The 16185-nt window shown below is 40.5% G+C and overlaps 2 protein-coding genes across 5 annotated transcripts; one reads left to right on the top strand and one right to left on the bottom strand.

Moving 5' to 3' along the window:
* The first annotated feature begins 20 nt into the window (after positions 1-20).
* On the top strand, positions 21-12322 carry Tacc (transforming acidic coiled-coil protein). 4 transcript variants are annotated; one of them, XM_076432161.1, is made up of 6 exons: positions 21-573; positions 8268-9885; positions 10361-10668; positions 10764-10993; positions 11066-11344; positions 11567-12322. In XM_076432161.1, the coding sequence occupies exons 1-6, from the start codon at positions 460-462 to the stop codon at positions 11760-11762; spliced, it is 2745 nt and encodes a 914-aa protein (XP_076288276.1). In that variant the 5' UTR covers positions 21-459; the 3' UTR covers positions 11763-12322. The 4 variants fall into 4 exon arrangements, with proteins under 4 accessions (XP_076288276.1, XP_076288278.1, XP_076288275.1 ...); XM_076432163.1 differs by lacking the exon at positions 21-573 and adding an exon at positions 2789-4316; XM_076432160.1 differs by lacking the exon at positions 21-573 and adding an exon at positions 4426-6536.
* Positions 11609-16110, bottom strand: Mi (cyclin E-interacting protein minus). The gene is made up of 5 exons (XM_076432166.1): positions 15944-16110; positions 14117-14903; positions 13766-14041; positions 13202-13703; positions 11609-12811 (listed from the first exon to the last, which is right to left on the bottom strand). Exons 2-5 carry the CDS (start codon positions 14893-14895, stop codon positions 12587-12589), a joined length of 1782 nt encoding a protein of 593 aa, XP_076288281.1. The 5' UTR covers positions 14896-14903; positions 15944-16110; the 3' UTR covers positions 11609-12586.
* Between the last annotated feature and the right edge of the window lie 75 nt (positions 16111-16185).

Genomic DNA, 16185 nt, shown 5'->3' on the forward strand with positions numbered 1-16185 from the left:
GTTTTTGGCGGCAGTGAAACGAGTGCAACAAAGAAAAGGAAACGTTTCGCGTGTCCTGGGACAACTAAGAAGATTCTTCAGTAAGGATATCCAGCAAGCAGCTACAACTTGCCTGCGGACCTACGGATTTTGATATATATATATAATGATTAATGCGACAACTGTGATTAGCAATAATTCGAGGTAAACAAAGAAAGTCCGTGTAACGGATTTTCCCACGAGGGGATCTACGGAAATCGCAACTCTTTGTTACCGACTTTTACGAATTCAAGATGGCAACACTGGAAGTGAGACTAAAATCTGGCGGGAATTCATGTGCAGAACTTCAGAAGTCGTCAGTTTGCTTGGACGTCGCGAAACGGAGAACGTGAAAGCTGACGTCGCGCGTTTCGAGTATTCTTTCGGTGGTGATACGAAACTCTGTGATACGAAACCCTGTGATACGAAAGTTTTTAAGAAATGTCAAGCCCAAGAGGTCCACGCCGTTCGGTACCCGAGAGTACCCGGGTGGTGCTTCGCGAGATCACTGCAGCTGCTCACAATTCGCCTCCGATGCAATCGCCCTGTTTCCAGGTATTTAAACTCTCTTTTTCTCCTCCATCTGGTTATCTTTGATTTGTTCTTTTTTTGCCGTGCTTCCTCTCTGTTCTGACCTTTCCCCTCTGTCTTTATCGCCAACACTCGCCAACAGCCGGAGAATCCCTATAAATAAACTCCGAATCTCCAGGAGCACTGCGAAACGAAAATAAGTTTCGCTCCTCGCGCCGCGGCATTTATTTGACGTCCGAAAAAGAACGCGTGCCCACCAAAAAGTCGTACGATCATTCTGCATCGAATGTCTCGACGAAAACTCGTCATTTGTATTCAACATTCGTTTTTAATACATACCATAAATAATGGAAAACATATTTGCTCTACTTTAACCTGTTAACCAGGTTAAACTTTCGACTATCAACGCCCGCGAAGATATAATTTAAAGCAGATTCAACATAGCGTAACCTAATATACATTTCGTGGCCAACACGTTGACTGCCGCTCCAAAATGCTTTGGACACTTTGTAAACAAGTCATTTTGTAACGGCAATTAATATTAAGTTAATTATACAGAAAGCTGTGACGTTGTCAGAGGCACAATTCTAATCAACTTTTTCCTAGAATAACCGTCCGGATTTACAAGGAGAGTGCAAGACTTTCGATTTGTTTGACACTTTGTACCAACTCCGAAAATATTGTAAAAGAGTTCGGATCAAAACAGTTAGAAAGAGCTGACATTTCAAATAAGTAACTGTTACGATCAGAAATTTCCAGCTGATATCGGTTTCGATTATGGTTCTTTTTTTAAAATGGTTGTGTACTGTGTACGTCTAACGGTCGCATTCACATGAAGGTCATTGGCGACCTCTATTTCGGTCTTCTACCGGTTCCAAACAGTTATTTTTTCGATTCTTCATGTCGGTAATTAATATGTCGAATTATGACTGCGTTAACAACTATCTTATCTACATAAGATTGCATTAACAACTATTTTTATTTGCAACTTTAACTGATGCCCTCAAGTTTCAATTGCTAACAGGCTAATTACACTGATAAATTATTTTGATTTTCACTGATTATTCTCTTTTTTGTTGGCCTTTGATATTATTTATACATATATACAGACAATGCTTTGATTTCAGTGACATTTATTTTGAATTTCATATTACAGGCAACTTCTCGATAAACAATTAAACATTCTTTCAAATAATCAGTTCTGCAATTATTGTTTTCCTACAATTAACCAAATGAGATACATATTGTCAATTGAAATACATTATTTGTCAGATACATCATTATTTCTCGAATGTATTTACAAATTATCATTCGAAATAAATTTCGCCAAGGTCTGGATCTTAGATCACATACACTGATAAATTATTTTGATTTTTATTTTCACTGATCATTCTCTTTTTTGTTGATCTTTGATATTATTTATACATACATACACAGTCAACGTATAGACAACGTTTTGACTTCAGTGACATTTATTTTGAATTTCATTTTAGAGACAACTTCTCGACAAACAATTAAACATTATTCTTTCAAATAATCAGTTCTGCAATTTATTATTTTCCTACAATTAACCAAATGAGATACATATTGTCAATTGGAATACATTGTTTGTCAAATACATCATTATTTCTCGAATGTATTTACAAGTGATCGTTGGAAATAAATTTTCACCGAGGTACAGCGTCGATATCTCGGAGTCGAAACTACGTTCATGAAACACAATTTCCGTACGCATGCGTACTGGAAATGGTATCTTTTAAAACGCGAGAGGTTCGCTTGCGATCAAGTATTCCGTGTCTATGGCGTAATGCCCGTGCAGCGTGTGCGCGGTTCGACGTTCGAAAGGAGGTAGAGGCGTAAAGTGTATATCAGAAATGAGAACGCGTATCATCGTGGCAGTACGGTGGCAATGACTCTCTCGTGGCCGGTGGTCTTTCTTTCCGTGACAGAAGCTTGTACCACGTTAGACCGCGAAATCGTCCTGTGGAAAGGTGAGCCATGACGCTGCAGCGTTTTTCCTGAATGTGTATTACCACGGGTCCTACGCGCACATCTTCGTAGGCGTATACGTGCACCACGTTCTGTGAACGCTCGCGCGCGCGTGTCAACCAGTGGTAGTGGTGGATGTCTAGAGTATCGACTGGAGAATGCACTGCGCTAATATTAGAAGTTCGAGAGGAGAGACATAATCCTCCGTCGATCGTCAGGTTCGGTGAGTGGCTGGTTCCTCCGACGGAATTCGTCGTTACTGCGAACCGCATTTCCGTCATCGATCCCGCTCCTCTCTTTCTCTCGACCGTTCTCGCTCTCGATTCCGAACAATTGGAATTCGATTCGCAGCATTATATGCTGTACATCATATAGATAGTAGTTTTTCGATCCATCTCTCGCAGGTTCCGAGAGTACGGTGACCATTTTGGGTTCCTCATTCTCTAGGTAAACATCCACAGAAATGTTGCGAGATTCGTAGTTGCTGGAAATTTCTACGTTTCCATTTCTCAGCATGTCTACTGTCCACCGGAAGTGTCCTCAAAGGAAACACAGAATCACTGGTCGAACGCGATCCCTTGATAATTCAGAGACATTCATTTTAGATGACACCGATCGATTCGAGTTTATATTGTCGAAACGGCGCACAGTCCGGAATGCTGTACACGAAAATCGAACTTATTGTTGTTCTCGAGCTAGTCGACGCTGTAGACACTGAAATGAGTATTTAGATTTTAAGTAAATGGTTTAACTCTTATCTCCGTTTAAATGCCATACTGCCATCACGGTTGGTGACCAATCTGCTCTTGATTTGGTACGAATTTGGCAGCAGACTCTGCAGGCAAATACCGAACCGTCTGTTTTCGCATCCCAACGTATCCGAAATATTCCTCAATGCATTTGTTCAGACACTTGTATTCAGATGCATCGAAGAATATTTGTCTGTGCGGATAATATACGCTACTGTGCAAAAGAAAGAAGCACCCAGTATAATTATAAGATATAATGACGAACAATATCTTTATGTAAAAACTGTATTGTACAATGATTGATTTATTGCATTTAAAGTATTAGCGGAATCCTTTTTCAAATCTTACTGTGTTCTTATTTGATTTTTACGCTTTCCTATTAAATATGGCCGGGTGCTTCTTTCTTTTGCACAGTAGTATAAATACGGACCAGATCAGGACCAAATCCTGCTGCGAGCGTGGTTTCAAGTGGTCATAATTTGCAGATCTTGCTGATTGGGGTTATACGGGAAGAGAGAGAGAGAGAGAGAGACACACCCTTTTAAGAAGTGACCTCTCTCCCTTCCTTCCGCTATGTCATCACGACCAGATGGGAATGACTCATGCCGATGATGTGCGTCTCTGTGTGTGTGTGTGTATGTTGCGGTCTCTCCAAGACGGTGTCAAGAACGCGCCGAATAAGGAGCTCGCGAGCTTCTCGAGTTTCGAAGAGAGTCGCCACCGATCGCACCGAGACTCTACGCGATCGGACGAGTACCCGCGGACTCGCGGTCGGCGTGCTCGACCGTGTACGCGTTCACTTTACGCCGTAGATTAGCAAGTAAAAGCGCTCGGTGTACACGTCACGGTGCGTGGCTGTGTCCTTATAATTTCAAGTCGTATCAAAACGCGCAGTAACCTGTTTCCGTACCGCGGAAATTTTGTCAGTCGGTAAATAGCTACTGGCCCACATTCTCCGCGTGCCTCTACACCGTCTTCGATCGATTGCCCGCCAGTCACCGATCCGAACCTCCCTGAAACCGTTGGATGGTGAGATTTCTGACGGATTACTGGCGGACCAGATTATCAGCCGATCTATCCCGCCATATTGCATGTTGACACTGCACACCAGGTTTCGACCACTTATTTTTCATGCGATAATTACAACAAATCGTTAGAAGCACGCAGCTAGGAACGAAACGATGGGATTATTAATTTGTTAATGTTTATTTGGTGGCTAGCATACGCGCCAGTTTTACACTGTCTTTGTTTATCTGGCTCGAAAAATGTACATTTTCAGAACAAGCTAATGCTACAAAGTGATAGGTTTAAGTTAGCACAGAGTATAGGATACTTTCCAATTCGACGCTAGTCTTAAAATTGCTTTTAATTTTTGTTTACTGGGTAACATACACTGTCTTTACTTATCTGGCTCGGTTGGTCGAAAATGTTGTTGCTCCGCATGGATTTCTCTAGAAAAATGTACATTCGCAGAACAAATTAATGCGACAAAATGGTAGATTCAAGTTTGCACATAGTATAGGACACTTTCGAATTGACGTTAACATAGGAGGACGGCCAGAACTCCTTGTTTGCACCATAATCTGGGTCTTCAACAAACCTTTTTACTTCGATTTAAGACTAACAATTTCGAGTGGTCTCCATTTCAGACGCACTTAATGTTTTCCCATGGCCCTTTTTGTAAAACCTCATCAAGCCACTTAGCTACCGAAAGTCGAAGATTCGAAAGTTCCTTAATGTTAGGGGTAGAAGCTGGCTAGATTTAATTAATTGTTACAGCGTTGTACCAACACGTTGCGACTGTACGATCGCAATAAAATTGTGCAGTATCATCGTGCGATAAATCGCAACGCGTATGGACCACTTTGATCTGCGTTTATCGAGAATCGTACAAAACGGAGCGTGTGGTAATTAATTGGAATCGGAGAGGCTTAACTGTTATCCAATCTTTATGAACGCGCTAATATGTGTCTAATTGGCCCGCTCTCTAACAGATCTATCGCAATAACGAATGCGTTGCGTGCACAACTGAATCTCCTTGACTGTTGCGCTGTTAACCCACTCGTAATGGCAGCGCTCGCATGTTGTTTGTTCTCCAGCACCTAATAGTAAAATATTCCTTTGTTTATTTTCCGATACTGTGCTGACAAAGTAAAAATATAAATCGACTTTTACTCGGTTGATGTTCGAGCTACAGGATTGCAAATGCGCAGTCATTTTTTTCGCAACAACCGGGAGAAAGTAATATTACTTTTACGACTCGGTGCTAGCTAATGACGCAATATCGGTGGATAAATTAGAAACGGTTTTTCTAATGTGAATACTATGCTACTGTGTAGATTAGCGATTTTCAACCTCCTTTATAGCGTACCCTGTGAAAACTATTTTATATCTTGTAGCGCGTCGCTTAAATATGCATATCGTGCCATAAAAATTCACGTCCCGTGCTTTGCATAATTTTAAACAAACTTATCTGAACTGAATTAATAAGTAGGACCTGCCGTTCGTATAACAGGATGCGCTCACCTAGTTGAATGCACGGATGAATGTTTCGTTATTAGTAGACTGCGGATTTATATGCATTTATAGCAAAATTAAAATCTAATTAGAATCATTAAGGAGAGAAATAACATTCAATTCAGTTTCTATCGCTTTGCAGTCGATGCAGAAACTGTTTATTTTGCATAAAGATCCGCAGTCCAGTTATGAGGATAGATAATACAATTCGCTAATGAAGTCGGAGCGATAAGTAGATGATCAGTGTTGATGTTCAGGGTAAGCCGATGACCTCTCAAAGAACTGACGATTATACAATAGCTTTCAAATACCGGGTTAACTCTGCACACCATATCACGCTTTGACACTAGTCAAATAGTTGATACTACGTTGATAACTCCGTCGGTGTCAGTGAACTCGAGATACGTCGGATATTTTTAATTCCTTGAAAAATAGCGGGCAGGAAGAGGTCGGGGAGCGGAAGGAAACTGGAGTAAACGGTCGTCAGCAGTAAAGCCGAGCAAAATAGAGAAGCCACAAAGACGGGAAAAGGGGTGAATGGCTGACGAAAGACGTCTCACGTCGTCGAAAATAAGCGTGTCGGGGGTGAGGGTATCAAGGTGGGGAACTAAGAAAACTGGAGGCTACGTGGGGTTCCGTAGTCCCGGGCGTAAATATGGCCTCGAAATCTGCCGGCAGTGGCAGTTGAAGGCGGAGGTCCTCTGGGAAGTCATGGGGAATCTCATCCGCAAGGTAATCTCACGGTTTTCCATTCACACACGTCCGGTGCCGGGTACCACTTCAGAGTACCACACAAACTTCCGGTTTCTCGCGAATACTCGCAGACTTCAGCCTCTTGCTGGTACTCCATTAGGCGGCACCCCTTCGAAGTTCCCAAACAAGACTTTTATAGCTTGCGCACGCACGATTATGTGAGTAACAATTGTACATTTACCAACCCAATTGCGGGCGCATTGGTCGAGACATTACTCATTACTCATTTATATCACGATGTACGACAAATTCCTTTGGCAAAACTGCATGCTGGGAGGAAGTCTATTATTAATCATATAACAATCATTTTTTCTGAATAATTACCATTGCATATACATTAGTATAACCACATTTAAATTCTTCTTAAAAATTTTGTGAAAAATTCAATGTTCGTGTATGTCACGATATGAAATACATTTCTTTTTCTTTTTTAATTATATTGTTTTTCATTTTCTGTGAATAATTACCTATGTACACATTAGTAACCAAATCTAGAGAAGTGTCGAATGTTGGCCATTCGTCCGCACTGTGCGCAGACACGATCTAGCTAGTTTCAACTCGGATTACAGTGGCCGATCGGGCAGCAATTAAACGCAACCGAGCCCTGGAAATGAACCGCGTCCGTGGGAGCACTCCTTTCGACTTACCTTCCATCCGATATCTGTCGATCGTCGAGAGCGCAGGAATGGGGAACCGTAGCGTCGTTGACGAGTTGTGCTTTTTATCGCGAACAAACCAGCCGCACCAGCAGTCTCGCCCATAACTGTTCTTGGCATGGGTACGCGGCCGCGAGACTGGCGCGAGATTCAGCAAAACAAAATCCTTCTCTCTCTCCGCCCCTATATTTTATAATTAGTCGCAGCGGGCAGAAGAAGTTGCGCAATTCCTGAAAGAAATCCGCGAGCATCGGTTCGGTCGTCAGCTGATCTGGCTCAGTGAACGGAGAACTAGCTGCGTGATACACGTACAAAACGGAGAACTAGCGTTATCGCAGGAAATATGGAATACATCAATAAACTACTGCAACGCGCTGCCGCGATTCCGGCAAGGACGTCGCCCACGCCACCGGTATTTTCCGTTGGACTTGAGTCGAGTCTCTCTTTGCCGCGACTCTGGTTCGCAATCTCCTTGGAATAGAATGATCCGAATAGGAAAAATGTCCGCGATTTACTACGAAGTTGTAGGGCTGTGTGGTGCGGTGGGATTGCTGTCCGAATGATTGGGTACCAATGCGGTGTTGGCGCGATCGATCTACTTTCAACTTACTCGCTTAGCAGGAACGTTCTTGGAGCGCTCCTGCCGATATTGGATGGAACGTTGTAGAGCGGGCGACAATAAAGCACAATCGTTTCTAAGATTGATAGTGCAAAGATTTGATTTTTCAGTACTCGAGAGCGCCAGATGATAGATCTATTTTTACGTTTACGAGCCGTAATTTGCATTTTTCAGAAGCATAAAGCTGCTTACATGCTGTCGAATAAAGCAAATTACGCCTGGTAAACGTGAAAATGGGAAATTTGGGGCGACTGCGGCCTAGATTGATCTTTCATCTAGCCCTTTGAGTACTGAATAAACCCATCTTCACATCTTGCAATCCTGGACACGAGTCCTTCGCCGTTGCTCGATGTTTCCTCAAGATCGGCGAGAGACGCTTAGCAAACGTTCCCTTGTTGCACCTGGACTAACGAGTTTCCATTTTCTTTCCAACAGAGCGGCAACGACAGTTCGTTACAGAAGACATCAGAGTATGAGGTGAAGGTCCGATTCGCTCGGGAGTTCGCCGACGTCGGATCGATCGGCTACAACACAGTCCCAGAGTCTCTGTCCTCGTCGAGCAGTTTCCAGAGTCTCAGCAGCACCCGTAGTACCAAGAGCAGCAGCGGCATATGCTCGGATTCGGTGCCCCAAAGTATCGACCAGATATCGGACACCTCGTACTTGAACTCCAGTATACCCGGTGTCGACGATCTAATCCGTGGTTGCTCTAAGATTAAGTTGGGAAGCGAGAATACCCATGAAATCAGTCACGATCAAACATTCATATCCGCCACCGACGAGTCTATCCCTGATTTCACCGAAAGCCTAGGGAGCAACGACTCGTTGTTGGCCGACCCTTGCAACGTCACACAGGCGATCGAGACTAGCTCTTGCTCGGTAAACAATCGCACACAGGATCTACCGGATCGGCCGGTTGTGGTGATTCCTTTGACACAGACAGAAGAGCCGAGCGAGAAATCAATCTCTCCTAGTGGGAACGATGACTTGACCGCCAGCTCACAAACCTGCAGCTTCGACGTTGTCGAAGAGCTTCCACTGCCGTCACATAGCACAGAGGGGTCTAATTTGAATACTACGACGTGTTTGTCGCCGGATAAAGTGAACCCAGATGCGCCTACGATCGAAGACCAGCAGATTATAGTTGAAGATATCCAAACCCAGGTTGTAGTCGATGATTACCAAGACCAGGTTGTAGTCGAAGATTTCCAAGCCCAGGTTGAAGTCGAAGATTTCCAAGCCCAGGTTGAAGTCGAAGATTTCCAAGCCCAGGCTGTTGTCGAAGATTTCCAAGACCAGACTGAATCTATAGCTTTAAATATTGTACCATACTCCGTAACAGACTCTGTATCCTCGGTGTCCGCGTTCGCAGAATACACAGAAGACTTATCTTTGCCTAGTATATCGATTCTGCCATCGTTGCAGTTGACGGATTCCTCGCGACTCTGCGGAAACGAGACACGTGTAAACGATTCTACTATCTCGGTTACTGAAATTTCCAAAAATGTATTAAACTCTTTCGCACAAGAGACCGATGATAAGAGTAGTAATCCATTAGTAACCTTTTCCCCCGACTTCTGTGATGCCGCGATCAGCAGAGAAAGTTGCACAAATTTACTATTGCTAAGCGAGACTTCTAGCGCGATATCGAGGTCCGAACGAGTCGAGGAGCGCTTGGAAGCTAACGCTCCAGCAGAGACTGAAGACGATATAAATATTCAAGTAAAAGTAGAAGCCGTATTAGAGAATACAGATGCGACAGAATCGCTGACCGAAACAGAGGATGAGAAAGGAGAGCAATCTTCAGAGGAAAAGTTAGGTAGGACTTCAATCGTCAAGGATGAACTGTTGAAACAGGAAACTGCGCCGGAGGAGGAACACTACAAGGATTTCAAACCTCAAAGGCAAAGCACCACGTTAGTATTGCCTAACATCGAACAGACGAACTTGGAGGAACTGAAGTCGTCTGCTGAGGAAGTTGCAAATGATATTTTCAAGTCTACGATTGACTTCCCAGAAGAAAGTGATTGTTACACTACCGCGACGTCTAATAGTGAGTATTGTAAAAAGGTCTCTAGGACCTCTACCTGTCGCTAAAGCATCTCTATGATTCTAATTACGAAATAAGACATTCGGTCATTTAAATCAGAGGTCTGCAAGAAGTGCGACACTCGTATCGATAAGCTTCCACATTACTGAGGACGTATTATTGCCAATGGCATCCTCTTGTAGGGCTATTCCACTATAATATGAAAATAAGTATAGAAAATATATTTAAAAAATAAATTCGGAAGGTAAATGTGGCAAATGATTCTTAATTTCATCGGCAAAATTTTATTCAGGCATGGGAGAACATTCTCGCGACGTGCTTGGCAAATCCGAAATGTTGAATGAAAAGCTGGACGTTGCTGTTCGCACGGTCGGAGAAAACAGGCACTTGTTGTTGACCTCTGATTTAAATTTAATCTGTCTGTTGGTTTCAGTGTTGCTGCATGTATATGTATGTTAATGGTAACTATTGCTTGCAGTATTCCAAGACCCGACGAGCTTCGACTTTTTGATAAATCACGGCAATTCTAGAATCAGGAATCGTCTTAGGGCGGATTCGTTGTATGTAAAGTTTGACCCATTAGTGGGGGATACCAGTAATATGTTGCTCCAAGAGAACACAGACCCGATCAATGAGGAGGAGCAAAATGGAAAAACCGAAAGCCCACCGCCAAGCATCGTCACCCCGAAACGTAACCCTGCCATAGCGGCTATAGACAGGCTACTATTTTACAGTCCCATTACCACAGGCATGACACCGAAAATGGAAGAACCCAAGGAGAAAAATGTAAGTAACATTATTTATAATATACATTATAATATAATATATATACATATTACATATTATAGAGTGTCTTTTATACATAAAACGTATGTGTATAGGAACAGGCTGCCGATGAACCAAAGTCAGAGACTCCGTTCATCAACGATATTAATATGAGCAAGGAGTTGGAATTAGTGAGGGCAACAGTACTGCAACTGGAAGAAGAACTGGAGAAACAAAAGAAAGAGCACAAGGCAGAACTAGAGAGGCAGAAGAACTCTTTCCAAGAGAAGATTAATCAATTACAAGCCCAACTTGCGCAGGAGGTGAAGAGTAAATCTGAGATAACGTAAGTTGTTTGTTGCTCTCGAGGGATATTGTACTTTTAAGACAATGGAGGTAATTGGAGTACTGTTTCCAGGGTCGTGGTCGAGGAATACGAGAAATCGATCAGTCGGCTGCTTACGGAAAAAGGAAGGGATCAAGAAGAATTACAGGCGACGAATGTACATCTATCGAACACTGAGGCTGCCTTCAATGACGTTCACCAGAAATACGAAAAAATGAAGTCAGTCGTATCGGTATACAAAAATAATGAGATAGTATTAAGAGAAAGTATCCAGGAAAATATGCAGACTATAAAGTGTTTGCACACGCGGTACGATAACTTAAAAGCGCATGCTTTGTCACAACTCGAGAAGTACGTATCCACATAAACGTCGATTTGTATTAGACGCACAGACACGGAACATGTTCGTTCAGCACCGATCATTTATTCTCATTAAAATTTATCAGACGCATATTAAAGTATTATGATACTGAAACGGAACAGTTCCGTGTCTGTGCGGATAGTATAAATCGGCCTTAATGAGTAATACAGCGCAGTGACGTTTAATATTGATCGATTTAATTAATATTTCAGGGCTAATTCTGATTTGGAGAACATAAGGAAACAGCACGAAGATGAAATAGTTACGCTCCACGCCTTAGTAAGGAAAGCAGAGCTTAAAAGTAATTCGTTATCTGAACTGGTCGAGCAAAAGACTAAAGAAAATAAAGAACTGGTACAAATACTGGATGAGGTGATCGCCAGGGTAGGTCACCCAACTGCGGAATAAAATGGAAATCGATAAACACAAGTATCGTGACTGCAGAACGCGATTAGTCTTTATTTTTTTACTCGCCCTCATTAACGTTTTAGACACAACTGTATGTTAGATATGAAGGATCTATATACAGGGTATCCTAAAAATGTCGGAAAACCTTGAAAGGGGCGGTTCCTGAGATCATTTCAAGTAATTTTTTCCTTAACGAAAATTTCCGTCCCTTAGCTTTGATTAAAAAGTTGTTAATGAAATCAACCTCAATAGCCCCACTCTGATTATTCCGAGTTTATGATCTTTAACAACTTCTTAATAAAACCGACGTGGAAATTTTCACTAAGAAAGAAAGTTACTTCGAACGACCTAAGAAACCAACCTTTTCAAGGTTTTCCGACATTTTTGGGACACCTTGTATACATATGTATACATGCCTTGTCTTTAAAATGAATTGCAAATTACGTTTTTGTTTCAAAGAAGCACCTTTTATCAATTATTTATAAGTTGTGAAATATATATATATACTCTATCTAACTACTATTGTACCGCTAATAAAAAAATAGGCATATTTAAAACAACTCTTTTCGTTCGTATTTATGCAGTAAAAAAAGGTCTTATGATCCTCAACAATCACCCTTTTTACAGTCACACATATTCGCGCGCCGAACTGTTTTTAGTTATAATACATTTCAAGTACATCTCACTATATATTTTATTAAATAAAATCCATTGAACGCCTGCATATGCTACCTTAACATACCAATGATCACTTGTACTTTAAATAGTATAAACTTCGCGTGAAGTTAAGTCGATATCTTTGTGTCTAGTAGCAATGAGTATTGTCAGTCGGTTGGTCCTGCCTCGATTATAAATAAAACATGATGTTTCGCTAGTTTTAACATGCGATCACTCGTGCTTCCTGGTTTGCGGGGAATATTTTTATTTTCAAGATCGGGCATGTATTTCTTAATGGTTTTTGCTAAATTCGTAGCATACTGCTTGAACTGCGGATGAGTCATACCGATTCCTTTGCTCCTCAAAGCTTCTGCTACTGCCCATAGTAGTTTCTAAAAAAAAAGAATATATATATATATATATATTTTCATCGAAGTTTATAATGCTCGCAGGAAGAAAAATCAAATATACAGTAGAATTCCGTTTATCCGGATTGTCAAACATAATCCCAGTCTTTTCTCTTTTTAATCTGCTAATTAATTAATATCCTGAGTCTACGACTCAGAACCAACTGAACTCATAATGATAGTAAAACGTTACTCGAATCTGACACAAAAGTAACTGACAGACTTCTTTACAACATCCTAATTCAATTAAACTTATAATGTATGTACATGTCTTTTGCTTCATACTATCGATATCGTTGTAAAAGTATACGTATAAAATGTGCAATAAATAAAAAATATATAAACGGTGTTCCACTGTACTTGACAATTACGCACTTTTCTGTGAGCATCACTGAGCTCTGTTCTTCCTTCGTTCGAAGATGATTTAGTTTTCTCAATTAAGTTGCTAGATGAATGTCTATCCCATGTAACCGTAGATTTATTATGGATTTCGTGAGAGCAATCGAAAGATAAACTCTTCGGCCACTTAAATCGTGGCCCTTCTAATTCTTCTTCGTTTTTTCTCTTTCTTGATTCTTCTATTTTCTGAATTACTTCAATATTATTTTCCTTCGACCCAGTACTGAACAGTGCGCGTTTAATACTCTGGGCATTCGTTCCGCTTGAGAATAACTTGCTGGGCCCAGCTCTATCCGACGGAGGACTTTGAAATAAGGCCCGCTTCGATGTTTCTACTTTTGCTTTCAAAGGACTAGACCCGTCCAACACAAGTCTTCGAGAAACTTTCTTCTTGGTCGAACTCCTCGGGGTTCCTCTTGGACTTTTACATCGTGGACTTTTTCCTCTTGGACTTTTACCTTTCTTAATAGTAGGTTTCCTAAATGACGAAACAGGAAGACGAATACATGTTTGAAATTCAAGCCTTTGTTTAATACTCACTTAATATTTAACACTAGCAGTTTCTTATTATTGAGCGCCAATCCCTGTAAATTCGCACTAGAAAATGTCCTCCGTCTTCGCGTCAAATGACTTAGTCTCTTCCCCGGACTTTGCCCGTTATCACGTTTAGCTAACAGATTTCGTTTCTTGGCACTTCCTGGCGCTGGTTTAGAAAACCACACAGTGCAAGTGGATTGAGTTTCGCCACCTATGTATCTCTCACATAATTTCATAGACAGATTTTCAAAATCCTCCACAGCTTTGCTTCTGTTATAGCTAAAATGTATAAAATTTTTTTTGAAACAGGTACCGATGATGGATAAGCTAATCAAAATATGTTTATACACTTACTGAATTCCATGAAATTTGTGATGATACGCTTCGGGCCACGTCAAATTATTAACTTCTTTCTCGTCAGTGGTGTGATACAAAAGTAATCCTTCTTGCAGCGAGGTAGAAGATGCTTCTTTTGTATTTCTTATATTCGTAGTTGCCTGTACTTGCTCAGTGCTCAACGTTTTCGTAGTACTTTTCACAGTACATGCTACGTTCGTCTTATTATTAGTAACTACTTGTTCTATTCTAAAATTATCACTGCAAATGTTACTCGTAACATCTTTTGTATCTAAATTACCACTAATGTTATTTTCAAATTGTGGATCACATGCGTCAAAAGCGATAGATAAATTTCTAGATGTGCTCTTGCCAAGTTGCAATGAATTATTTGTACTAATATTTTCTTTCTGTTGTTCTGGAGAATCCTCCTTTACGTCAGGTCTCAATTGTTTCTCCGGCAACACGTTCGGCGTCCAAAACAGCTGATAATTCTCATAAATACGTAACAAAAGTTCTGAACAGTCGGTTCTACAAATTGTATGCTTAGGTGGTGGAGGTATTCCACTTAAAGATTTATTAATTCTTCCTAATAAATTATTATCAGATTTAGCTACTAAATCAGCTTGAGAAGGTTTCTCAGGACTAGCAGGTATCTCTGTAGTTTCATGCTCTACTGTTTCGCTGCTGGATGTACCACCTTCGTCGTCGCTATTAAACATCTCCGGGCTAGAGATATTTGGAAATTCTCTCTCCGACTCGAGACTTCCATTTTTGTTGAAATAACAGCAATCCATAGCATTGTCTACAACAAACAAACACATGTAGAAATAAGTATATACATGGATATTTATAATAAACTTGTATTTTATGCCTTTTCATGTTATGTTACAATTAAAGTATTATTTATATTTGTATTCCCAACTCTTCCTTCGCGGAAAGAATTTTCGGAAAAGTTCAAAATTGTACACTTGAAATTCCCGCGTTTATTTGAACAAGTGAGTGATTTATGTTTGATGCAACCTTTTGTTCATAATTTGTTTCTTCAATTCCAAAATCTTCGATTTCCATAAAAATAATTGAAATATGAGGCAAATAATAATGTAAAATTGCGAACTTGTAATTCACATCTTCTGCTTCTGTACAAATTATGTAAATATATTAAATTAAAAGTTGGTCATTCAAGTTTTGTCAAAATCCTGTTACTAAACTGACAATTAGTGAAAATACCCGTCGATACACACAGTACAATTTTCACTGTGAGTGATTGTACTTAGTTATTCATAAAAATGTTGCATTTATTAACAACTCTTCGGGGTGAATGTACCACGAAAAATTTTTATTTTGACGTATATTTGTCTACAATTTATCCTGTACTAATATCTCGATGAAAAATCCAATAAATCGTGTAATACGAAAAGATAACATTGGCGGTAAAATGTAGACTCGTGGAAAACAGTTCCTTTTTGTAACGAAAGGAAAACAATTTAAATACCTTTGCTTCAAATGGATCGGAAGTAAAAACAAAAACTTGGGCACGACCTCAAGCCTCGAAATCATTACAATACCGAACGTTATCTAACCTTTCAGAAAAATACATATACTTGTGTACGTGTGATATGATAACAAAGACATATTGTAAATCCCTAAATAATTTCCGTATCTTAATTACCCATCGTTAAGTGTTTCGATAACGATTCGCATTCAAGATAAGTATATGAACAGTCTGTTGCTTTCTCAAATTTACGATGAGACTTGGAGATCTCGCATATTGAAATTCGAAGTGAAGTACACAAAAGAAATTTTTCGTGCGAACGTTCTGCGCAGAAATTTTCGTATACTCACGTCTTGTAGTCTATCGACGTTCAAATTTTCTTCGCTCAATAATTCACTGGCTAAAAGCCAAACTCGTTTGTTTCATTTTCTAATATGTACTAGCTTTCCGCTGTGCACAACACTTGTATTCCTCGTATTCCTTACCGTACGTCGTACGTCATGCAACTGACGACAGTGACGACACGCGATTCTCATGCGAGATAATCTGAGATAATCTGAATTAGAAAATTAGAATTTATTCTTGGCAGTAT

Source organism: Lasioglossum baleicum, chromosome 10, assembly GCF_051020765.1.
Source record: "Lasioglossum baleicum chromosome 10, iyLasBale1, whole genome shotgun sequence".
Classification (NCBI taxonomy): Eukaryota; Metazoa; Arthropoda; class Insecta; order Hymenoptera; family Halictidae; genus Lasioglossum; species Lasioglossum baleicum.

Coding starts and splice junctions, on each gene's coding strand:
- Mi (XM_076432166.1), bottom strand. CDS start 14,895: ATGGATTGCTGTTATTTCAACAAAAATGGAAGTCTCGAGTCGGAGAGA. Junction 13,704..13,765: donor CTGCTAGTGTTAAATATTAA/GTGAGTATTAAA, acceptor TTCGTCATTTAG/GAAACCTACTATTAAGAAAG. Junction 12,812..13,201: donor TCAGTGATGCTCACAGAAAA/GTGCGTAATTGT, acceptor CTTTTTTTTTAG/AAACTACTATGGGCAGTAGC.
- Tacc (XM_076432160.1), top strand. CDS start 6,342: ATGGCTGACGAAAGACGTCTCACGTCGTCGAAAATAAGCGTGTCGGGG. Junction 6,537..8,267: donor TGGGGAATCTCATCCGCAAG/GTAATCTCACGG, acceptor TCTTTCCAACAG/AGCGGCAACGACAGTTCGTT. Junction 10,994..11,065: donor AAGAGTAAATCTGAGATAAC/GTAAGTTGTTTG, acceptor TACTGTTTCCAG/GGTCGTGGTCGAGGAATACG.